Source organism: Lutra lutra, chromosome 8, assembly GCF_902655055.1.
Source record: "Lutra lutra chromosome 8, mLutLut1.2, whole genome shotgun sequence".
In the NCBI taxonomy this organism is placed as follows: domain Eukaryota; kingdom Metazoa; phylum Chordata; class Mammalia; order Carnivora; family Mustelidae; genus Lutra; species Lutra lutra.
The window spans coordinates 144503631-144529036 of NC_062285.1; the positions used below are offsets into that span (position 1 = coordinate 144503631).

The 25406-nt window shown below is 49.1% G+C and overlaps 2 protein-coding genes across 4 annotated transcripts in view; one reads left to right on the forward strand and one right to left on the reverse strand.

The window, feature by feature from the left end:
- The first annotated feature begins 9699 nt into the window (after nt 1-9699).
- On the forward strand, nt 9700-14716 carry KLHDC7B (kelch domain containing 7B). Its single transcript, XM_053447869.1, is given in 14 exon segments — nt 9700-10557; nt 10559-10691; nt 10694-11174; nt 11688-12256; nt 12259-12566; nt 12568-12613; nt 12616-12666; nt 12669-12711; nt 12713-12819; nt 12822-13171; nt 13173-13217; nt 13219-13285; nt 13288-13448; nt 13450-14716. Coding segments are annotated over 14 exon segments (3462 nt in total). The 5' UTR covers nt 9700-9774; the 3' UTR covers nt 13768-14716.
- Nucleotides 14717-14996: 280 nt separating this feature from the next.
- SYCE3 (synaptonemal complex central element protein 3) overlaps nt 14997-25406 on the reverse strand; it is a 29408-nt gene continuing 18998 nt past the window's right edge. For all 3 annotated transcript variants that reach the window (XM_047741313.1, XM_047741312.1, XM_047741311.1), the window contains one exon: nt 14997-15302. In XM_047741313.1, the coding sequence (XP_047597269.1) occupies nt 15145-15302 (158 nt within the window). In that variant the 3' untranslated portion in view covers nt 14997-15144. The remainder of the gene's footprint in view (nt 15303-25406) is intronic.

The window sequence follows — 25406 nt, forward strand, 5'->3', positions numbered from 1 at the left end:
TTTTTTTCTGGATGAATTTCTCAATCAGTTGAAATTGATTGGAATTGCATTGATCATGAACTTACTTTGGGGAGGATGGGCTGGGCTATGGTTTTGAGCTTCCAGTTTAGGAACAGGTTATATTTCTGTAGGTCCAGGTTGGGTCTGTTGTGATGGAGGGAGAGAGGTGGTTGGAGGTGAAGCTGACCTGTGCTGGGAATACGCTGGTCATAAGAGATGAAGGGAAAGTGAGGGTTGCGCGTTGCTTTTGGCTCGATGGACCGAGCCACGTGCCAGCCGTCACTCTATCGCCTTCCCGCCCTGAACCCCACTGGTCTGCTCTACCCTGACCCTGGAGGGGCCCCACGCATGGCCTCCCTTTGGCTAGCAGGTGTGGTTCTGGGTTTTGTCCATAGAGGGTGCTGGACAGACACAACCAGGATGGGCCTAGAGAAGGGCCTTCGTCCCTTGTGCTGGGGTGCGCCGGGTTGGTGCAGTGGCCGTGGTCCGAGGGCAGGAGGTGGGAGGCTGTCACCTGAGCAGCCTCCTAGGCAGCTGCGTCCTGCTTGCCTCCTCTCGAGTTTCTCCACAGTGTGGTGGCTGCTGCTATATGCCCCGGCTCTGACTCGCCCCTCCAGGCCTGGCCACTTGTGGAAGCACACGCTGGTGGCCGGGTGCCAGGCTCTTCTGGGTCCGGCTCTTCTCTCCTTCAGCCCCGCAGCTGCGATGTGGAGCCTGGAACAGCACGGGTATTTGTCCACTTGTTCGCTGATTTTTTTTCTTGATAAATACAGTACAGTATTGTAAATGTATTTTCTTTTTAAAAAAAGATTTATTTATTCATTTTAGAGGGAGAGGGAGAGAAGCAGACTTCCCACTGAGTGCAGAGCTGAAAGTGGGGCTCGATCCCAGGACCCTGGGATCATGAGCCAAAGGCAGACACTCAATTGACTCAGCCACCCAGGCGCTGCCGTTACGATTTTCTTTTCTTTTCTTTTCTTTCTTTCTTTCTTTCTTTCTTTCTTTCTTTCTTTCTTTCTTTCTTTCTTTCTAAAGATTTTATTTATTTATTTGACAGACAGAGATCACAAGTAGGCAGAGAGGCAGGCAGAGAGAGAGGAGGAAGCAGGCTCCCTGCTGAGCAGAGAGCCTGATGCGGGGCTCGATCCCAGGACCCCGGGACCATGACCCGAGCCGAAGGCAGAGGCTTAACCCACTGAGCCACCCAGGCATCCCCCGTTACAATTTTCTTAATGACGTCTCTAACTGGATTGTGAGGACACAGTACCTAATACATGTAACACACAAGATACGTGTCATCACCTGTTTATGTCGTCAGTAAGGCTTCCCTTCTGGTCAGCAGTAGGCTGTTACTAGTTAAGTGTGGGGGGAGTCAACAGTTATATGTGGGTTTTTGACAGTGTGAGGAAGGCTTGGCTCCCCAACCCCTCCGTGCTCAGGGGTCAGCCGTGGCAGTGACCGCCGTGCTCTCTCCCCTCGCAGCCCCTGGAGCTCTCTTCTGCCTCCTTTTCCTAGTTAACAATTCTTTTTTTAAAAAAAATTTTTAAATTGAAAAAAATTTTAAAAATATTTATCAGAGAGAGACAGAAGGAACACAAGTAGGGGGAGGGGCAGAGGCAGAGGGAGAAGCAGGCTCCCTGCTGAGCAGGAAGGCCCATTCGGGACTTGATCCCAGGACCCTGGGATCATGACCGGAGCCAAAGGCAGATGCTTAATGACTGAGCCCCCAGTCGTCCCAATAATCCGTAAATATCTGTGTGTGTCTGTGTATTTTTTTTTTCCCGGTTCACATTTCTGGTGTGATGGGACCCGGATTCACAGGTGTGCATGCAGCTGTCATCTACTGAGCTGAAGGCGGTGGTGAGCAGGGCAGGGTGACGTCTCCGTCAGGGTTCAGTGCAGAAAACAGAAGCCGTTGTGGAGCATTGAAGGCAGATGTGGATTTATTACAGGGAACATTGCAAGGCCATCAGATGGGCTGGTGGTATAGGAACTACGAGGTGGCCCCTTGAGTCTGAGAGACTAGGATAGCTGGGATTGGGAGACCAGGAACCTGGGACCTCGATATTTGTCCCCTGCCAGTCCCCTGATGTCCCATTTTGGCAGCCCTGTCTGTGGTTCCCTCATGGGGAGGTTTTAGCGACTCTACTTGATGTAGGAAAGACGTTAGGGTTCAAAGCCAATGACCAAGAAAGAATTCTTGAAATGTCTTTGGTGCAAGAAGGTGGTTTTCTTAAAGCACGGGGACAGGACCCGAGGGCAGGAGGAGTGGGGTCATGACTTGTGGCCCATTATATACTTTCAATGTGGGAGGAGGTTGGGGAAAGCCTAAGTCTCTAAGGAATTTTGGAAGCAAAGTTTCCAGGATCGTGAGGGGGGCTAGCTGGTGTTGGGAAAAGGTCATTTATTACCCTCTGATAAAAACTGAGTCATGAGACCCTTCAGCTGTCTATCAGTGGGTCATGTGCTTGGGGGATGATTGCGAACACATATCTTGGGGGGTTTAGAGATAAAGGAAGTTTCCAAAGGCATTTTTATATGTTAAAGTAGGCTTACAAGATCCTGGGGAGGGGGGTCGGGCTAGGATTGCCTCTTGCCCTTGGCAAAGTATTATCATCGAGGCAGCTGAGTCCCTAGAAGAAGGTCACTCTGCCTGTTTCAAGGACTTGTCAATGGCTATAGGTAGTAAGGAAATTTAATAATTTCTCTTCTGCCTTTGTTTCCCACATCACACTCAGAAGTCCCACTGTAAGGGAGTCTGAAAAATGTAGTGTTTAGTTTTTTAGTTCTAAATACAGGAAAATGAGTAGAAGCAGCTGATGAGAATGGAGGCTGAATGCAGTTGGCCATGCCCAGATGCTGTGGAAAATCGAGAGTCTAGATCTGAGCATCGAGGCTCCCAGTCCCATACCGAGTGAATGTGTTAAATGGGTAGACACACACACCTGGGGCTAGGCGGGGACGTCGAGGTTGGAAACGGGCAGCATTTCTGCCAGAGCCCTGCAAGTAGGGCCTCTCCGTCCAGCCTCCCCCACCTACTGTTTCCTGGGGCTGCTTTCATGGCGGCAGAGCAGAGACCATATGACCTGCAAAGGCGAAAGTAGTTCTTATCTGGGTCTTTACAAAAATAGGCACCGTAGACCCTGGACTTGACGTGGACATGGGTGAGGGAGGGCGGAAGGAGCACAACCTTCCTGGGTACTGTAGTCGTCCCAGGCTAGAGATCCGGCAGAAGTGAGTCCTTGGTACATAATTCATAAGAAAGCGACGGTCTCTTGGTCTCAGCTGTAAGGCCACATCTTGGCTAACAATTTCGAGAGCCATCGGGTGGTGGGACCTTTGGTGAGCACACTTCTCAAGGTTCAAGAGTCCTCCTGGGTGACCATCATGTCAGCAGAATGGTGCTATGCCCTCCAGAGTGAGAGCCTGTCAGATCACAGGAAGACGTCCCCACACAGTTACGCTCACACCAGCTCCCACGTGAGCACCTTACGTGGTTGTAAAAAGGGCCGTTCACGATGGGCATCACTTAGATCTGCACCTCGGCCACCAGCGCAGTCTCTTTTTATGTCCCCAGGGCCATCGAGCTGTGCTGCCCCCATGGGGCATCATTCCTGTGAAGCAGGGACCACACGATGGTCATTGTCATCTGCAAGGCTTGGGAGGGACCTGGTGCAAGGCCTGGCCAGGCCCACAACAGCCTTGCGGCCCATGTTTGGCTGTGAAGAAGAGGAGGGATCAGGCACCTGTGAAGGGGTCGCAGTGGCCAGCTGTTTAAGGTTGGTAGACGTTGAGGAAGGCCATTTCTTGAAACCGAGGAAGTGGAACATCGAGGAAAACTGAACTCCCGAATCAAGAAGCAGCAAGAGGGCGGAGAGCCCAGCCCTCGGACGCGGCACCTGGCCGCCAGACCATCCTGGGTGGTGGCGCGCACATGTCAGCACTGTGCCGGGTTCCAGCTCTCAGCATCTGGACCTCAGTGGGGAGCGGGCGTAGCCGCAACGTGAGCGGGAGGCCTGGGACACCACCTAGGAGGAGCCTCTCAAAGTGCAGGGAAAACTGAGAGATGAGAATCGTGAGGAAGGAAAGTGAGCAACTTGGAGCAGAGGTGCCGCGGGGCTCGGTGCCCAAAGTTCCTGGACCGAAACTGGGGTCGCGTCTGCTCAGCTGGAGGCTTGAGTCCCGCCAGCAAGGCGCTGCCTGAACCCCAGGCCAGCTCGCCGGGAAAAGACAATGATCCATTTCTCCTCCTTTCTTTTGAACGTCCGCGCAAGTCCTCTGCCCATATCGATTCTGAGATAAAGATGTCCTGGGTGGCGTGGGTCATGCGGCGCCTGATCTCAGGGTCTCAGTTCATGCCCCACATTGCGAGTAGAGATTGCTTAAAAAGATATCCTACAAGCTTCTAGGAAGAAAACCCAAGTTGACCCACAAAAGGCAAAATGAGACTGGCACCAGGTGTGTTGTCTTCAACGCTGGGAGCCAGAGGACAGGGGGATAGCAAAAGGTCGCTGCAGGAAGAGACACAGCCAGGAACCCGTGGCTCCGTGGGAACAGCCCCCACCTGTCCCAGCATGGCGTGGTGCCAGGAGTCAGGGGCAGAGCACCTGGGTGAGGGAAATAGTAGGAAGATTGCCAGCCGACGGCAAACACACCAGAACCAGACCTCAGCATGGGAGCAAAAAGAAATACCGTTGAGCGAGGAATCTCCATCCATATGCACATGGTGGAAATGAGACACAGACACAGAGATGGAGAGAGACAGAGAGACACACAGAGAGACAGAGAGGGAGAGAGGGAGGGGTGGAGGGAGAGGTTCTAATGAAGTTTAAACTGTTTTAGCAGAACAGATGCTTTGGAGACGTAAAATCCCTCCAAATTTCTCACGGGGATCGGGAGATGGGGAGAGGAAAGGGACAGAGAAATTATTCTAGAGGTTTTGTCTTGTGGAGGGATCTTGTTGGGAGAACGTACTAGACATCTTGTTTCTAACCAGTGGTGGAATCATGTCTGAGTGAAGAGGGCAGCAGTGGCATGGAGGCGTATTGGAGAGTTTCAAATGAAAAAGCCAGAAAATGGAAAGAAGGGGAAGAGAGGAAAAACACTGTAAAAATTGGAAACGAAGTGCACAAGCGGGTGGGGCGGGGGGGGAGAAGGAGGCTTCCCACCAAGCGGAGAGTCTGATGCAGGGCTCATTCCAGGGCTTTGGGATCATGACCTGAGCAAAGGCAGCCCCTTCATGACTGAGCCACCCAGGCACCCTGGGAAGGTTTTGATTACAGATTCCATTTGTTGTTCTAGGTCTGTTGAGATTTTCCATTTCTTCTGAGTCCGTTTTGGTAGTTTGTGTGTTTTTAGGAATTTGTCCACTTCATCTAGGTTATCTAACTTGTTGGTGGACGGTTGGTCACAGTATTCTCTTATAACCCTTTTCTTGCCTGTCGGGTTGGTAGTAACATTCTCACTTTCACTTCTGATTTAATTTTTTGTGTCTTCTTCCTTTTTTTCTTCATCTAGCTAAAGGCTTGTCAATTTTGTTGATCTCTGCAAAGAACCAACTTTGGTTTCATTGATTCTATTGTTTTTCTTTTTAATTCCAAATAACTAAGACACTCACCAGAACTTATGGGTATTTTGTAAAGTCCGCGTTTGCTTAGATTTATTCACATGGTCGTCGTTTGCGTTGGTTTTGCTCATCTTTCCTTCCGGCATTCTCAGTTCTTTTGTCCTGTAGGGATTTCTTTGTGCCTGAACCACCCAGATAGGTTGGCTTCGACTTCACTGAAGACTCTCCGTGTCTGGAAAGGGTTTTGCTTCGCCTCATTCTTGAAAGGTCTGTCTTCTAGTGGGAGGACTTGACATTGGGAGTTCTTTTGCTTCAGCACATTGAAAATTCCATTCAATTGTCTGTCGGCCTGTGGTTTTCGTCACGAAGTCAGCTGATGGCTGTCGCTCCTCTGGAGGCGATCCGTCTTTCTCGGGGGTTTGGTCTCCAGATTTTCTATCTTTTGTCCTTCAGAGTTTCCCTCTGGTCTTTCTTGGTATGAATTTCCTTTTATTTCTCCCGCTTGACATTCATTGGATCTTTGGAATCTTTGAATTGTCTTTCATCAGTCGTTATCTTTATGACATTAAGTTTTCCAATCCCAAGTGTGGCAAATGTCTACATCAATTTAGAATTAAAAAAAAAAATTTAAACTTATATTTGAACCGAATTTAGCAACTAATTTCAAGATTTAGATATAGGGGCCCCTGGGGGGCTCAGCAGGTGAAGCCTCTGCCTCAGCTCAGGTCATGATCTCAGGGTCCTGGGATCGAGCCCCGCATCAGGCTCTCTGCTCAGTGGGGAGCCTGCTTCCCCCTCTCCCTCTGCCTACTGCTCCCCCTGCTTGTGCTCTCTCTCTGTCTCTCTCTCTATCAAGTAAATAAATAAAATCTTCAAAAAATATTAGATATATATATATTCTCCCCTTTGGAATAAGAGGTGACTCTCACTATGCTTTATCTCTTTCTTCTCATACTTTGTCCACATTTTAAATATTATGGCCTTGGGCATCCGGGTGGTTTAGGCCGGTTAAGTGTCTTTGGCTCAGGGAATGATTCCAGGGTCCTGGGCTCGAGCCCCTATTGGGCTCCCAGCTCCTTGGGGAGCCTGCTTCTCTCCCTCCATCTGCTGCTCCCCCTGCTTATGCGTGCACGCTCTCAAGCACGCGTTCTCTCTGTCAAATAAGTCTTTAAAAAAATATTATGCCTCTTCTATTATGGCTCTCCATAATACTGGTATTAAACTTCATAGCCACATTATTAATAATTTTTGAGGTAAGTTTTCCAATACCACATCTTTTTTTTTTTTTAAAGAGTTTATTTATTTATTTGACAGATAGAGATCACAAGTAGGCAGAGAGACAGGCAGAGAGAGAGGTGGAGGCAGGCTCCCTGCGGAGCAGAGAGCCCGATGCGGGGCTCGATCCCAGGACCCTGGGATCATGACCTGGGCTGAAGGCAGAGGCTTAACCCACTGAGCCACCCAGGTGCCCCTCTTTTTTTTTTTTTTAAAGATTTAATTTATTTATTTGACATACAGAGATCACAAGTAGGCAGAGAGGCAGGCAGAGAGAGAGGGGGAAGCAGGCTCCCCGCCGAGCAGAGAGCCCGATGTGGGGCTCAATCCCAGGATGCTGGATGCTGGGATCACCACCAGAGCCGAAGGCAGAGGCTTCATCCCACTGAGCCACCCAGGCGCCCCTCCAATGCCACATCTTAAAATCATGTGCATGTTTTCATCCTTCCCATATTGTTGAATGCTTACATTTTAGCTTTTCCATTTTAAATCATATTGTATTGTTTTTTTAAAATAACATTTTCCTTTTTTGCATGAATTTTTCCCATGTCACATGAATTCCTTAAGAGGTAGTTCCTGTGGGGTGTGATTATTAAATCTGGGATTTATATTTTCTAAGCCTTAAACATTATTCTATTTATTTATTTATACATATATAAAAATACATGTATACTTTTCAGTATAGGATTATTTATTCTTTGTTTTTTAAATATATTTTTAATCATTTCTGATTATATAATATTTCCTGATTTTAAAAACGACTGTCACAGAGAAAACCCTACATTTGGTGGGGTGTGCTGCTCTCCACTGGGAATTATGCCATCACGTCACTGTGCTTTCCTTCCACTTAGTGTTTCAGAGAGGGCACAGCGGTGGCCAGGGCACCATCCAGCCTTGTTCAGGCTCCGGGACCAGGCAGTGCTGGGGTCTTCCGTGAGTGGCTGCGGGGGACCGGCTCCTACGCGCGTGCGTCTTCTCTCCGCGGGCGCCCAGGGTGTGGACGGTGGGCCGCCGATTGGCAGGAGACGCCCCCATTCCTGTTCTGCGCTGTCTGAGGAAACAGAAGCCTCAGGTACTAGGCAGGAGTCCCTCTCCGTCCCTGCCTCAGCAGGGTGCCACTCGTGGTCACATCTACTTTCTCGGTTGGTTGGTTCTCACCTTGATGGTAACGGGTATTTACACTGTCTCATGGCACAACTGGAACAATTTTTGTTTCACAGTTTGTCTAGATGACTTCATGTTCTGTTCCTTTCCAGCAGCACTACACTTTTACTTCCTCTGGAAAGTTAGGAGGGCGAATCTCCCACAATTTAGGGAGGTAACATGTCCCCAGTCACCTTCCCAATAGGGAGTCTCTCCATGCGGCCGAGTTTTGCCCTCCCCCTGGATTTTGACAGAGGGAGGTGTTTTCTTTCCGTAGATGATGGGACTAGACCCTTCCTTGTGCCACCAAGACCCATCACAGCCCTTGCCACCTCGTGAAGTCGTCCGGGGTGATTTCCTGTGCTTGGTTCTTCCCCACCATGGCACCGTAAGGTATCACTTGCTGGACACTTCTCCTGTTCTCCGACAGCGGCCCGGGGCTCTGCTAACAAAGGTGTTTGAAGAAGCTGGGTAGAAATGCCTGCTAGCGTGTGGCCTATAAGGGGGTGCAGGTCATCTCCAACTTTTCAAGGTATTTGGACCCCAAATAACCAAGAGGCAGGCCCTGGGACTGGGACAGGAATAAGTACAAGGTCCATAAAGCCTGCCACCAACTTGAGATCCACCTTAAGGGATGGGCCCGCCTTCTACCCTCCTACTGTCATCTAATATGCTCAGGGGAGCTGGGAGGCCAAGAGATGGGTTGAGGAACCTGAGGTCCAGCAGGGCCCAGGCTGGGTGCCAGGGATGCTTCTTGGCCATCTCCTCACTGCCTGAGTCAGGGAGAGGCCCTGTGTCCTAGAAAAAGTAATGAATACATGTTGTGGGGGGCCTGCCTTTGTCCCAGAGACTCCTGGCTCTTTTTCATATCTGGGCCCCACTTGTCCCAAGACTTATTCCTGAGATCAGGTTAAGAGAGAAGCAGATGGAAGAGCCGTAGCTCCTCCCCCGAGAAACCACGCTGAGGGAGGCCAGATGTACACCCAGCAGCAGTGCTGACCTGCAAGGGGCTGAGCTCCAGTGAGGACACTGGAGGGGCCTGATTTGACTCAGATGAGGGAAGGCCAAGGAATGGGATGGGATGCCCGGAATTCAGGCTGATAGATTAGCTGGGGTCAGAGGAGCGTCCCTGAGGGATCCTGGGGCTGGCTGATGAGGTAACAGGGGTAAGAACAGGCTGGGGTCAGGGCTTCCTGGGGGCACCATGAGAGGCATTTGAGTAGTCAAGATGGTCCGTAGGGTGCAGGGAAGGCCCAGGAGGCTCTAGAAAGGGCAGATGTTGTAATAAGCCAGGCCAATAAAGAGAGAATACAACTTCTGGATTTTCTTTATTTTGTTCATTTTTTCCCCTCTTGACAGCTTAGCAAATTCCTTTAGCAAACTCTAGCCCATCTCTGCTGAGCTCAGGGTAAGGGAAGTCCAGCGGCCCCTGGGAGAGGGGAGGTGGGGGCCCCTCTCAAGCACCCTTCTGCGTCCAGGGAGAGAAGAGTGCGAGTCTCCAGTTCATGGCCGAGGTGACAGGAGGTTGCACTTTCTAAGACAGTGCTTAGTGTCAGGACAAATGCCCTCCATGGTGTCCCCCAGTCTGAGGCCCTCCTGCAGGGTTGGCACCACGGGCTGTATGCCTCTCCACCCCTCCTCCGCTGGCCCACAGTGGAACCGACTTCTTGGGTTTCTGGTAATTTCATCAGGGCTGCATCATGTTACTCAAGCTACAGATAACATGTCCCCGTGGGCGACTCTTCCCTGCCAGAGCCCCTGAGGCTAGACCCAGGGTCGGAGCTGGAATAATGGGTGGAAGTCCGGGGGTTGGAGGGTCTGTAGGCAGAAGCAGGTTGGCTGGGATCCGGAACAGTGTTAAGGAACAATGCCATTTGCCACTGGACCCCATGGGAAAGGAGAAGGGGCCAGGTGGGCCTGGAAAGGTCCCCAAGCTCCTGGAGCTCTTGGATATTATGTTGTCTCCTGATAGCTCCACCGACAAACCCCAATCCAGGGGCGGGCACAGAGACCCACCCCCTCCTAGGCCAGGCGGAGCGACTAGTCCCCCAGCCCAGGTCTACCTTAACTGGGCAGCTCTGTGGGCGGGGCGTGTTGCTGATGCCATCTGTGCAGACGGCAGCCCAGGCCGGACAGCGGACTGCCCTGCAGGCAGCACCCACAGCCTCCAGCTTGCTGACCTGGCTCCCAGGCTGAGTCTGCCGCCCAGCACCATGATCCAGGGCACCCTGGAGCCTGATGGCTTCGGCTGGGGCTGGGACGGGGAGGATGACTGGGACGGCGCTGTCCTGACCTTACTGGCGTTGGCTGTGGTGGGTGCCACAGCACTGGCCTTGCACTGGTTTGGCTCTGGGCAGGACCAGGAGGCAGCAGGACCCGCACCCACAACCCCCGGGGCCCAGCCTTCTCAGGCGGGAGGAGCCAGGCCAGCCTTGCCCCTGAAGTCCAAGGTCAGTGGTGGTGTCGAGGGACACAGCTCAGGGCAGAGGAAGTTAGACCCTCCGGGACGTGGCCAGAGGAGTCCGGCTGCACCAGGGACCCAGGATCAGAAGCTCCGGGGAACTGGAGGTCTGGGCTGCCACAGCTCTACCTCCACTCAAGACACCTGGCGAGGTGACCCTTGGCGGGACCTTGAGGCAGCAGCAAGGTCATGCCAGTGCAGGAGCCCCCCAAGGTCAAGGAAGAGAGCCTCTCAGGCCAGGTACTGCCCCCTGGGTCAGAGCAAAGTAGGGGGGATACCTGGCCCCATCCTGATACCTTCAACCCCTCGGAGTCCTGGCAGAGAGATGGAAGGACGAGTGAAGGCAGGAGGCATCCAAGTCAAGGTGCCAACTCACCAGGGCCTGCTTCCCATCACAGAACAGGACACCAGTCCCTGGCAACAAGGTGTAGGGCGACCTGGCTCACTAGACAGAGGCCCCGGCAGCCAGCGGTGGCAGGTGGACCCCAGCTCAGGAGATAGGAACCGCCACTTCCCACAGCTGGCCTCCCTGCGCCTGGGCGCTGTGGTGAGTGTGTGGGATGCTGTGGATGCTGCCAGCAGCCTCACCACAGGCTCTCAGAGGCCCTCTGCTCCCCGGGAGCTGCCTCCATCACACACCACACAGCCTGGGGCCCCGGCTGAGGGCATAGAGAAGGGGCGCAGGGAGAGCAGCCTCCAACCAGCTTCCTGTCCTGGCTCTGGAGAGCAGTGAGGCTCGGGGACCCCCACCCCCATGGAAGGCTGGCCTTGGGAGAGGAAGGGTGTTCTTGTCACCAGGAGCACCAGCCAGGCCCCAGGCTCCACGGCCTACGCTAGAGGGGTCTCAGTGTGGACACTCACTGTTGTCTCAAGGGCAGGGGAGCACAGACGCCAATGACGCGGTAAAGGCTGGGGCTAATGGCTCTGGAGATGGCTCTTTCTTCAGCTCAGGACCGGGTGGGACGCTGGAGCAGGCAGGCCACTGCGTCAGAGAAGGGGGAGAGTCCCAGCGAGGCCAGGGGGAGCAGAGCATGAGCAGAGGGGAGGCGCTGGGGACAGAGGAAAGTCCTCCACCGACGCCACTGGAGGCGCCCCCTCCCTGAGTCCCTCAGCCACGCCCTCACACATCCCTAAGCCCCTTCCACCCTTGGCTTCCCCTCTGACAGCCCGTCAGCACGGAGGTCTCTTACATGTAGGCCCTACTCTTTTGACCTCCTCTCCTTCAGACTCGTTGTCCCTCAGAGTTAGCCAGGGTCCTGCGGAGGATGAAGCTCTCAGTCCAGTGCGAGCCCCAGCCCCCACCCCAGCCCCAGCCCCAGTCTCAGCCCAGCCCCACCCCAGCCCCAGCCCCATCCCAGCCCCTGCCCCCAGTAGTGGGTCAAGGCTTAGGACACAGGAGCACAGCGTGGCCCTCAAGGACAAGCAGGAGGGACAAATCCCAACCAGCTGGGAAAACCTTATTTCCATGGTTCTTAGGAGTCACTCTTTCCCCAGGCAAGACAGACCCCAAGGGAGAGCCCCAAAGGCAGCTCCCGAGAGCCCTAGAGATCCCAGCACTGGTGCCCGCTCTGAGAACAGAGAGTCTGGTTCTCCGCCTGAAGGGGCCGCCCCCAGCCTGGAGCTCAGGGACCGCTCCTCGGACGGACGGGTCACAGGGGCAGACGCGGGGGGCCTGGCTGAGGCGGGACGTGAGCAGCCGCAGAGCCGCGTGGAGACCAAGGAGGCTCCCGCTCCAGACCCTGCCTCAGGTCGGAGAGGGGATGCCGTCGAGGAGAAGCGAGAAGACCCTGTGCCGCCCGGTGCTGCCAGGCCCCAGGCCCGGGCCAGCCCCCCGAGCGCAAGCAGCCTGGCCCCGAGCCCTCCGCCCCTGGGAGGGGCCCTCGCAGGCCGGTCCCGCAGACCGCGGAGACGCAGCGCGTGCGGCAGAGCCGAGAGCTCCGAGCGCGGGGTCGGCCAGGCTGCGCAGCGGAGAACAACCCGGGAGAGGCTCGCGGGGAGGGCGCGGCGGGCAGCGGGGGGCCGTTCCCGGAGGAGCGGGAAGAAGCCGGAAAGCTCACGGGGCTTCTGCAGAGGCGGGGGGGCCGGGGCCTGGCCCGGGAGCCGGCTTCGGCGGCCGCTCTGCCACCGGAGGCTGGACCTGGGCAACTGCCTGGACGTCCTGGCCTTCGCCCACAGCACGGGGAGCCCGGCCTGGTGCGGGAGACCTATGCCCTGATGAGCGACACCTGCTGCACGTGCTGGGAGACCCGAGCCTCTACCGGCAGCTGAGCGGGGGACCGCGAGCGCATCCTGAGCCTTCGGACGGGCCGGGGCCAGGCGGTGCTGGGGGTCCTTGTGCTGCCCAGCCTATACCAGGTGAGCCGCTCGGGCTCGCCAGGGGCCCTTGCGGGGAGGAGGCTCCTGCTGCGGAGTCCGCGGCCCCGCCTCCCCGCCCGCACCTGCACGTGTTCAACCCTCGAGAAAACACCTGGCGGCCCCTGACTCAGGTGCCGGAGGAGGCCCCGCTTCGGGGCTGCGGTCTCTGCACCATGCACAACTACCTGTTCCTGGCGGGCGGCATTCGAGGCTCCGGTGCCAAGGCCGTCTGCTCCAACGAGGTCTTCTGCTACAACCCCCTGACCAACATCTGGAGCCAGGTGCGGCCCATGCAGCAGGCCCGCGCCCAGCTCAAGCTGGTGGCCCTGGACGGGCTGCTTTACGCCATCGGTGGCGAGTGCTTGTACAGCCATGGAGCGCTATGACCCGCGCACGGACACCTGGACCCTGCGGGCGGCCCCTGCCCACAGGCACCTTCCCTGTGGCCCATGAGGCTGTGGCCTGTCGTGGGGACATCTACGTCACCGGGGCCACCTCTTCTACCGCTTGCTGAGTACAGCCCTGGGAGGGACGCCGTGGGATGAGTGCCCCTACAGTGCCAGCCACCGCGCTCCAGCGACATGGTGGCGCTGGGGAGGCTTCCTCTACCTACCCTTCGACCTGCTGCGCGGCGTGGGCGCTGCCGTGATTGCGCTACAACACGGTGACAGGCTCCTGGAGCCGGGCGGCCTCCTTGCCGCTGCCCGACCCTGCCCCACTGCACTGCACCACGCTGGGCAACACCATTTACTGCCTCAACCACCAGGTCACGGCCACCTTTACGGTCTCCGAGGGGACTGCCCAGTTCCAGGCCAGAGAGCTGCAGCCCTTTCCTCTGGGGAGTAAGGGGGTGCTCTGTCCATTCATCCTGACTCTGCCCGCCGGGGACCCCACTGCAGACTGCCCTCTGAGCTGCTGCTCTCCAGGGAGACCCTGGGGCTGGGAGTCTGGCACACGTGGGGCATAGACCGCACGGCTGGGTAGCCAGAACTTTCTGCCATTGTTTCTGGACTTTCCTTTCTATTATAAGACTCTGACTTCCCCTTCCATATCCCCACCCCATAAAAGAGATTTCTCACCCTGGGAGCTGAGGCTCCTTGTACCCGTGAGCTGGTTGCTGGGCGTCCCAAGCCTTTTCCCACCTCCCCCCACAGCATGTTGTCTCCTGCCTTTATGACTCGGCTCTTGCCCTCACACGTGAGTGGGCTCACATGGCCCCTCCTCCAGGATGGTTCTCCTCCTCTGGGCTCCAGCGCCAGGCTCCCTCTTGCAGCCCTGCACTGTCTGGAAAAGCATCTGTGGGCCTACTGGGGACTCTGAGAGTCAGCGACTGATGGGGCATTGGTACTTAGGACCAGGATGTGGCATGTGCTGAGGGAGCTGAGTGACCACTGAGGGGAGCACGGAGGTGGCTAGAAGCACAGCACACTTCCTGTATTTTGTCCCTAGGGGCCCCAAGCTGGGCAAGGAGTCTGTAAGGGAGTGGGAAGGGGAAACAAGAAACAGAAAAGTCCTCAGGAAAATGTCCTTGCCCCAAGCCCTGGGAGCCTGGCTTGGCTCTTCCTGGGAACAGCTCTGTAGCCTTCCTTCGTCTGACTGGTCCCCAGAGGCCTAGAACCCTTGTCTAGGAAACCCTGACTGCAGCCGCCTCCTGTAAGCCCAGCCCAGGCCTGGCCAGGACCACTTGGGCTCATGCCCCTCTGTGGGGCCTCTCCCACCTGCCCCGCCCCACTAGAAGCCAGCCTCGCCTCCGACCAACCCCGATTCTTGCGTGAGACCCAAGTTTCCCCTGAGCTCCTTCTCTTATTAGCTGTGGACTTCGAAGAGACATCTAATTTCATTCTTCTCATCTGTGAAATAGGGATAATGAACGTATTACTCAGGAGAGTTGTGAGAACCTAAGGTCACATATGTGAGCAGCCAGCACAGGGCCCAGAATGAATAAATGATGTTCCCCTTTGCCTATTTTGGAATCCACCAGAGGAAGGTAAATAAATCTGCCTGAATACTGCTGCCTGTCCCACCCTCTGACCTGGTTTGTCCCTGCCTGGCCCCATTTTGGCTTTTTATTCTATGCTTGGTGCTTCTGGCACTAAGTATGTTTAATTCATCGAAAGCATCTGCATCTCAGAATTCTCATTTTTTGTTCACAAGGTTTGATATGCTGCTGGGTAGGACAGAAAGGGGTCCTCAGGGTGTTCTTAAAAATAAGTTTATTGAGAAACAAGTACGGTCCACACAGCTATCTATTCTGGTCACTGTTCCTCTGCCGGCAGAGAGGGCTCCATGCCTCAGGGGCTTCTCCACGTTGGCTGAGGGCCGCAGGGCCGCGGCGGGCAAGGGGCTACCGTTTACGCTTGGTCTCATTGAGCAGCTGTTGCCAGTTCTTCTCCATCTCCTCCTTGCAGTTGAGGAAGGCGTCCTCCAGCCGGCGCATGGACTCTGCCAGCGAGGGGTCGGTGCGCATCACCACCATGTCGTAGGCCATCCACGTGGCTTGCACTGCAACAACGAGACGGGCCCTGATCAGGCACAGGGTGGGGCCAGGCTCTAGAGCGACCCAGGGAGGGCCCTGTACCTCCGACCACTCTAAGCATCCCAGGGCCTAGATCCTGCTGTTACCCAATGTCTTGAAGGAGAGGAAACTGGTAGGCTATGTGTTATAGGGTTCATAAAAACCCCTATTACAACTTCTCCCTACACAGGACAGTACTAAAACCTCACTGACCTCACACGGGTCTTAACTTCTGGATGCACCAGCCCATGGCATTAAGGCTAGAGGCCAGTCTGATGTAAAATATTAGGATAAATTAGAGCAAACAGAAGTCCTTCCCCATCTGTGGCTCATAACTTGTGGTTGCAGGGTGAGCCCTGAGGAGTCTGAAGGCCTATCGAAGCTCAGGAGGGGAGACAGCTCTCCCTCCAGCAAGGTCCTGAGCCTCATGTTACCTTATGCATAGTGGCCTGGGATGCCGGCCCACCTCTTCCTCGGTACCTCTGTGCTTTCATTAGGGCCAGTCCACAGAAGAGACAGGCAGAATGAATAATAATAATCGCGCCTGAGTATCTACACGTAACCAAGGTCAGCAGCACAACAGGCTCGATGTTTTACAGAAAGTAATATCTGTTTGGTTAGGGAAAAACTGTCAGAAAAGCTATGTGCAGTATCTCAACAAATAGAGGGATATAGCTATATAGTTCGTACAGGAATTCTTGAACTTTTGGGTACATGAGAGTCACTTGGGACACCTGTTGAAATGTAGGTCACTGGCCCCTCCCACAACTCAAAGGCTTTTTTTTTTTTTTAAAGATTTTATTTATTTGACAGTGAGAGAGACTGAGACAGAGAGGGAACACAAGCAGGGGCAGAGGGAGAGGGAGAAACAGACTCCCCGCAGAGCAAGGAGCCTGATTCGGAGCTCGATCCCAGGATGCCGAGATCATGACCTGAGTGGAAGGCAGACACCTAGCCACTGAGTCACCCAGGTGCCCCTCAAAGAGGTTCTTATTTAGCAGGTTGGGAATGGTGCCCAGAACCTGTATCTTAATAAGTGGACCACCCTTGCAGACCACCTGAGTAGCAGGTGGAGCATGTTCCTGGGCGTCAGAGCAGTCGGCTTCTGGGCTCGCCACTTGCTACCTGTGTGACCGGGAACAAGTAACTTAAATGTACTAACCTCATCTGTAAAGGACAGACGATGTCCTAATCTTGCTGCTTGCTATGAAGATTAAATGGATGACATATGCAATTTGCCTAGAACATATTAGGATGTTCAAGACAGGAGAAACTCTTACTATAAAATAAATAATTGATATATTCAGGGCAAAGTTAGGGTTGGTAAGAAATAAAAATTCAGAAGAAAAAAAGAGCTTGCAGAAACGAGTCTCATGTAGTTCCACACAGCAGTTGGAATTCTAGCTCTGAGTTTCCTAAGGCCAAAGTAGAGGAAACATATTCAGGTTTAGGACTCAGTGGCCAAAAATAAAAACGAACCCATTAAGACACTTTTATCCTATGAGAACATTTTCTGATAGGTATATTTTTTGAGAAGTATGTAATATATTTTATTTTTTTAAAGATTTTATTTATTTTATTGTAATATGTTTTATTTTTTAAAAGATTATTTATTTTTAGAGAGAGAGGGGTGGGAGGGGCAGAGGAAGAGAGAGAGAGAGAATCTCAAGCAGACTCTATACTGAGTTCAGAGCCCGATTCGGGAGCTCAGGCTCCCAGGACCCTGAGATCCAAAATCAAGGCTCGGCTGCCTGACTGCCTGAGTCACCCTGGTGCCCTGACGGCATCCCTACTTTAAATACAACATGTTTCTTCTGTGGCTACAGTTGTATGTAATCACTGGCCAAAGAGAGCTGTTGGCACAGTGCCAAAGCACAGTTCAGAGAAGACAAGTCGGGGAGACACCAAAACACCGCATTGAGAGCGAAACCCTCTTTGATTTGATCCAAGGAAGAAAATTCAGAATGCAGAGAATAGGAAGGACCCATGATTGTAAGAAAATCCTGCAGAAATATGTGTTTCCTGACTTTTTAATTCATTCAGTATTCATTGAGCACTTTTGTGTGGGCGTTTTGCTCCAGCAGCCCTGTGATATAGCTGCGTACAAGGCAGACACACCCTGCCGTTATTAAGTGTCTATCCCAGCCGCTGTGGGAGGGGACAGAAAAAACACACGAGACAACTACAGGCTGTGAAGGCAGCAAGCCGCAAGTGTTGTGGCAGAGAAACGGGGCAGGAGGAATCTGACTTTAAACCAGGTGATAAGGGCAGGTGCTCTCTCTGAGATTTTGGTAAGGTCTGCAAAGTAGTAAAACTAAGCTCAACATCTCTGGAAAAGCCTGAACAGCAGGTACTCTAAGAAGCTAATTGGGGCTCACCCCAAACACTGATAACCTTCTGGGTAGGGCTAAAGCTCTCACGTGGATATTAAGGAGAAATGGTGAAGATGTACACGTAGATGCAGGGTTCAGTAAAGGATGTAGATAGAGTGCTCCAAAAACCTGCTGTAGGGGAGGGGCAGACATCACTTAGGGCTCTTGTAGGTGAATCTGCTGTGTGGGCCTGGAAGGTAGAAATGGAGGACAGGGAGTAAAGGAATGACAACAAGAGGGCCAGCTAAGCCCTGTGATGAAGGGACGGAGATGGGCCTGGATTTTACATCCATACACGAATTCCCACCTTTGGAAAAACAGACCAATCAACATTTTAAAATGTAAATGGTGACATTCTGCTTCCCAGTCTCAGGCCCCAGATGGTCTTATGGACGAATTCTACCAAACTTTGAAAGAAGAGTTAATTCTTTTTTTTTTTTAAAGATTTTATTTATTTATTTGACAGACAGAGATCACATAGTAGGCAGAGAGGCAGGCAGAGAGAGGTGGGGAGGCAGGCTCCCTGCTGAGCAGAGAGCCCAATGTGGGGCTTGATCCCAGGACCCTGGGATCATGACCCGAGCTGAAGGCAGCGGCTTAACCCACTGAGCCACCCAGGTGCCCCATTTTTTTTTTTAAGATTGTATTTATTTACTTGTGTGTGAGAGAGTGTGCACAAGCAGCAGGCAGAGGAGGAAGCAGGCTCCCCACTGAGCAAGGAGCCCAATGCGGGACTCGATCCCGGACTTTGGGATCATGACCTGAGCAGAAGCCAGATGCTTAACTGACTGAGCCACCCAGGCATCCCAGAGGAATTAATTCTTACGTAATAAAAGTGAGTCCAGAAATTAGGAAAAGAAGGCTGATGATCTCATTATATGGGTATAGAAGCTTCCTACTTATAGGAAATTTGAGAAAAGAGATCAGCAAAAATAAAAACACAATTTTCCCTAAGGTGGTTTGTTCTAAAATCAAAGATCATATGAAAAAATTATAGGTCTATTTCACATCAATATAGATATAAAACTCTAAATATAATATAAGCTAATCAAATCTAACAGTGAGTTAAAATAGTATGTTATGATCAAGTAGAGTTTGTAAAAGAAATTCAAGGATGACTGAGTATCAGAAAACCAATCAGTGTAATTAAGCACATTAATAAAAGGGGGGAAATCAAGGGAATATCTCAAAGCCAAAAAAAGCAGTTAACAAAATTTAATACCTATTTATGATTAAAAAACCCCCAAATCCTAACAAATTGGAAATAGAATGAGACACCCTTAATTTACTAAAAGTGATATACCAAAACCTACAATGAACAATATACCTAATGCAGAAACTCTGTATGTACTCCCTTTAAAACTGGGATCAAACAAGGATACCTCTGACAATGTTACTGGTATAGGAGATGCTGGCAAATGGAATAAAGAATTTGGAAGAATCAAGAGGTGTAAGGATTGGATGGTAAGAGATAAAAGTATCAGTATCTGGGGGCGCCTGGGTGGCTTAGTCAGTTAAGCAACTGACTCTTGATTTCACCTCAGGTCATGATCTCAGGGTTGTGAGATGAGGCCCCATGATGATGACAAAGGGATCCACACTCAGTGGGGAGTCAGTTTGAGATTCTCTCTCCCTCTGCCCCCCGCACTTGTGCACTCTCAAAACAAACAAAAACCAAACTATCAGTATTTGTGAATTATAAAAATGTATATGAGCAAATAAAGATCTAATAGCTAAGTCAATCTTAAAAAATGAAAGTTAGAAGGGAATATGCCTTATCAGATATCAAGATATCCTATAGTCATATGTGTGTGTGTGTGTGTGTGTGTGTGTACACACACATGATTTTATTTATTTATTTGAGAGAGAAAGAGCGTACACAAGCAGGGAAGGGGCAGAGAGAGAGGGAGAAGCAGACTCCCCACTGAGCAGGGATTCCCAAAGCAGAACTCGATCCTAGGACCCTGAGATCATGACCTGAGCTGAAGGCAGACGCTTAATTCACTGAGCCACCCAAGAGCTCCCCTTTAAGGTCATGTTTTTAAAAATAGTGGGGTATAGGGGCACCTGGGTAGCTCATCAGTTAAGTATCTACCTTTGGCTCAGGTCATGATCCTGGGATTGAGGCTCACATCAGGCTCTCTGCTCAGTGGGGGGCCTGCTTCTCCCTCTCCCACTGCCTGCTGCTCCCCCTGTTTGTGCTCTCTGTCAAATAAATAAATAAAATCTTTTAAAAAAATAATGCAAAGAGACCAAAGGAAGAAAAGAGACCAAAGGAAGAAAAATATTAAGTTCAGAGATAGATCTAAGTATATACACAAATTTAGTAGAATGATAAAAGTAAAACCAAAAATCAATGAAAAAAAGACAGTTACTACAGATGAATTAAAGATACACATACAGGGGTGCCTGGGTGGCTCAGTGGATTAAGCCTCTGCCTTCGGCTCAGGTCATGATCTCAGAGTCCTGGGATTGAGCCCCGCATCAGGCTCTCTGCTCAGGGGGGAGTCTGCTTCTCTCTCTCTGCCTGCCTCTCTGCCTACTTGTGATCTCTCTCTCTGTCAAATGAGTAAATAAAATCTTTAAAAAAAGATATAAATATAAAAATTAAAATAACATCCGTGAATCAAAATTTAGCAGAACATCTGTGATCTTGGGACTTCTTAAAACCTCCAAACCATAAGGCAAAATATTGGTGAGTCTTTCTGTCAAAAATTTTTTTCAACTAAGGACAACATGGAAAAGTTTTCAAAAAATGATAGAAGAAATTTATAATCCTTAAGGATGATAATGGGTTAATATCTATAATACACAAGAAACATTTCTAATTAATCAGACAGAAAATCCAATAATTTAAAAAAAAACCCTGGAAAACAACAAGTGTTGGTGAGGATGTGGAGAAATTGGAGCCCTTGTGAGCTGCTGGTGGGGATGTAAGGTGGTGCATCATGTGTAAAAAAGTCTGACATCCCTTAGGGTGCCAGGCAAAGAATTACCATATGACCCAGCAATTCCACTTCTAGGTAATATTCCAAACAATGGAGAGCAGGTTCTCAAACAAATAACTTGCATACACATGTCAATAGCAGCACTATTCACAATAGCCAAAAGGTGGACACAACAAATACCAATCAAATGATGAATAAATAAAATATGATATATCCGTACAGGGAGATTATTACTCAGCCATAGGAAGGAATAAGATACTAATATATTCTATAGTATGGATGAACCTTGAAAATACTCTGCTAAGTAAAAGAAGCCAGAAACAAATTGTATTTACATATTATATGATTCATTTATATAAAATATCCAGAATGGATACATCCAGAGAGACTGGAAAGAGATCGCTGGTTGCAAGGGGCTGGGGATAGAGGCTATGGGGATGACTGCCTAGGGGTACAAAGTGTCTTTTTTGAATGATGCACATATTTTGAACTAGATAGAGTTGGTGGCTATAGGACATTGTGAATGTGTTAAATACCCCTAAATATATACTTAAAAATGGTAAATTACATGGTGGATGAATTTCACCTAAATTTTTAAATTTAAATTTAAGATGTGATTATCTTTATTTTTCAGAAGTAGACACAAAGAGGCAGAGAGGTTAAGTAGCTGCTAAAGTCACACAGGTAAAAAGTGGCACAGGCAGGATTTTACCCAAGTAACCAAGCGCCAGTGTCCGTGATTTTTCTTTTTTAAAAGTTATTCTTTTACATTTTATTCCAATAACTTTATAGTTCTACCCTTCACATTCAGGTTAGTTATTTCTTTGGTTATTTATTTATTTAAGAGTTTATTTATGGGACGCCTGGGTGGCTCAGTTGGTTAAGCAGCTGCCTTCGGCTCAGGTCATGATTCCAGCGTCCTGGGATCGAGTCCCACATCGGGCTCCTTGCTCAGCAGGAGCCTGCTTCTCCCTCTGCCTCTGCCTGCCATTCTGTCTGCCTGTGCTTGCTCTCTCTCCCTCTCTCTCTGACAAATAAATAAAATCTTTAAAAAAAAAAAAGAGTTTATTTATTTATTTGAGAGAGAGAGTGGGAGGAAGAGGGAGAAAGAATTTGAAGCAGACTCCCTGCTGAGTGCAACGTGGGGCTCAGTCCCATGACTGTGAGACCATGACCTGAGCCAAGAGTTGTACACTTAACTGACCGAGCCACCCGGGAGCCCTAGTTGGTTATTTATTTAAATATTTTATTTATTTATTTGACAGAGAGAGATCACAAGTAGGCAGAGAGAGAGGGAGAAGCAGGCACCCCACTGAGCAGGAGCCTGACTTGGGGCTTAATCCCAGGACCCTAGGATCATGACCTGAGTTGAAGGCAGATGCTTAACTGACTGAGCCCCTCAGCCGCCTCTGGTTATTTATTTTTAAGTAAGCCCTATGCACAATATGGGGCTTGAACTCATGACCCCTAAATCAAGAGTCATTTACTAACTGAGCCAGCCAGGCACCCCACCAGTGTCCATATGTTTAACTACCTACAGTATACTGCTTCTTATGGTCCATAAGAAGAAATCCAAAAGACTAATGACCATATGAAGAAAGTCTGGAACTCTACTCAAATAGATCTTCATAATACAGTTGAGTTTAAAAAAGAAGGTACAGGTTGGAGATATAATGCAATATAGTTTACATAACTTAAAATACATGCATAAAAACAAAATTACAAAATTTACAAAGATACACAGAAAGGGAATAAGCAAAAAAAAAAAAAAGAAATGGAAATAAAAGAACGTAAAAAGAAATAAGTGAAGATTGTTGTATGGATCAGTGATGACACATCGTGAACTTCGAAGTAAGCCAAACTCCCTGCCAGAGAACCATTAAGAAAAACAAATCAACCAGAATCATTAGAAAACAACAAATGAAGGACCCACTATGATAGAGAGGAGATGACTATCAATCACGAACTGAAAAAATTTTTTTTCCTCCCTGTGCCATGCAAGGAGGTACCAAGGGAAACAATCACATTCCAATACCTACTTCACTGTTAGCAAGGAAGATGTCAAGAAGCTTAAGACACAAGCTTTCTTAAAATGCATAAAAAGTTGGGGTGCCTGGGTAGCTCAGTCAGTTAAGTATCTGCTTTTGGCTCAGGTCATGATCCCAGGATCCTGGGATTGAGTCCCCACTGGGCTCCTTGCTCAATGGGGAGCCTGCTTCTCCCTCTGTCGTTACCCTGCCTGTGTTCTGGCTCTCTCTCTGAGAAATAAATAAATAAAATCTTTTAAAAAATGCATTAAAAAGTTAGGGAGCTAAGAAACATTCATTCATTTAAAAAATATCTATTATTTGAGTTCTGGGGACAGACCAAGGAGAAGAAATGTCAAAAGTCTTGTCCTCATGTTCGTTACATAATAAACAACACTAAGTAAACATATAGTATGTTAAGAAGGAAATAAATACTAAGAAGAAACATGAATCACTGAAGGAGGGTTGATAGTGGTAGGAAAAAATGATTTGTAATTTCAAGAAAGGCACTCAGGAAACACTTCATTGAGAAAGTGACATTTAAATTACCTTTGGATGAAGTTCTTAATGTTAATATAGCTCAATTTATCAATCTTTTATTCTGTGTTTAGCATTTTGCCTCTTGTTTAGGAAATTCTACCCCACTCCCAAGTCAAAAGATACTCTCCCCTATTTTCTTCCCAAGTTTTATACTTATTTTTGACACTTAAGTTCTCATCATGCTGAAGCTATTATGTATATATGTGGGTAGGGATCCTTTTAAAATTTTTATTCTTTATGGATAACCAATTTCCCCAGCTTAATTATTAAATAGTTCCTTCTTTTCCTCCACTGATCTGCCATTTCACCTCTGTTATATATAAAAATTCTTGGGCACCTGGGTGGCTCAGTTGGTTAAGCATCTGCCTTCGGCTCAGGTCATGAGATCGAGTCCCACATTGGGCTCTTTGCTCAGCAGGGAGTCTGCTTCTCCCTCTCCCTCTGCAGCTTGCACTCTGTCAAATAAATAAAATAAAATAAATAAAATTCTTGTGTGTGTGAATTTGTGTATGTATGTGTGTTATGTGTGTGTACGTCTGTGTGTATGTGTGAGTGTGTGTGTGTGTCTGTTTCTGGGCTCTCTGTTGTATTCTGTTACTCAACTTGTCTATTCCTAAGTCAAAATGACACTGTCTTAACTATACAGTTTTAATACATACGTATGTGTGTGTGTGTGTGTGTATGTGTATATATATATATATGTATATATATATATAAAATATAAATTTTTAAAGATTTTATTTATTTATTTGAGACTGACAGAGAGAGAGCGAGCGACCACAAAGAAGGGGAGAGGAAGAAGCAGACTTCCCGCTGAGTGGGGAGCCCGACTCGGGGCTTGATCCCTTGACTCTGAGATCATGATGATCTGAGCCAAAGGCAGATGGCTAACCGACTGAGCCACCCAGGGGCCCCTTAACTATATACTTTTATAATAAATCTTGCTAATGGTAGGATAAATCCCATCCTTCTCTTCCTCAGAAATATCTTAGCTATTTTTGGCTTGTAAGTCTCTCATAAATGTTTTAGAATAAACTTGTCAAGTTCCATGAAAAACCCTAGAAGGATTTTCACTAAAACTACTTTAAAGTCTAGGATGAAATCTGGGGAGAACAGACACATTGATTGCTTTAAATCTTTCTGCTCATGAATGTTGCTAAAGCTCCATTTATTTGATCTTTAGTATCTGTTAGTCAAGTTTGATCATTTTCTGCATATAGGCCTTGTACATTCCTTGTTAAATTTCTTCCAGGGGAATTCATAGGGGTGTGTGTGTGTACATGCCTGTGTTTGTGTGTGTGTTACTGTTATAAATTCCTTTAAAAAAATGTGGGGTGCCTGGGTGGCTCAGTGGGTTGAGCATCTGCCTTTGGCTCAGGTCATGATCTCAGGGTCCTCGGATTGAGCTCCGAGTTGGGCTCCCTGCTCAGTGGGGAGCCTTCTTCCCCCTCTCTCTGACTACTTGTGATCTCTGTCTGTCAAATAAATAAATAAAATCTTTTAAAAAAATGCTCTCATTCTTTGTTTTTGGTATGTAAAAATGCAATTAACTTTTGTATACTGATCTTATCTGCAGCTACCTTGCTAAGCTTTATTATTTCCAATAATGTATGCTTTAGATGCTCTCCGTAAATGTGGTTGCCAGCCTCCAACTTGACTACACTAGTAGCCCTATTTCCCCCTCATTATTGAAAGATAATATTGCTACATGCATAATTCTGGGTCAATAGTGTTTTTATGACATTTAGATATTATTCCACTAACTTGTGGTTTTCATAATTATTAATGAAAATTCCACTCCAGTTGTCACTTCTTTTCGTTTTCTTTCTCTCTGTTTTCTTGTAGTTTTTCTCTTTGTTTTTGGTGTTTTGAAGTTTTGCAATTATGTGTCTAGATATAGATGTCACTTTATTTTGTTTCCGATGTGTTTTGTTTCTTGGATCTGTGATTTCATTATTCATCCATTCTGGAAAATTCAAAGACCTTATATTATTAACTATTGTTATTGTTCCATTGTCTCTAATGTCTTTTTTCCCCAAGATTTCAGGTAGATGTACGTTAGACCTTCTTCAGCTATATCATAAGTCTCTTCATCTCTTCATACTTTTACTTTCTTTATCCCTTTTTGATGCATTATTCTCCAATTGATTATCTCTTCAACTCTTGTTGATTTCTTTTTTATCTTACAATTTTATTTTCCTTTT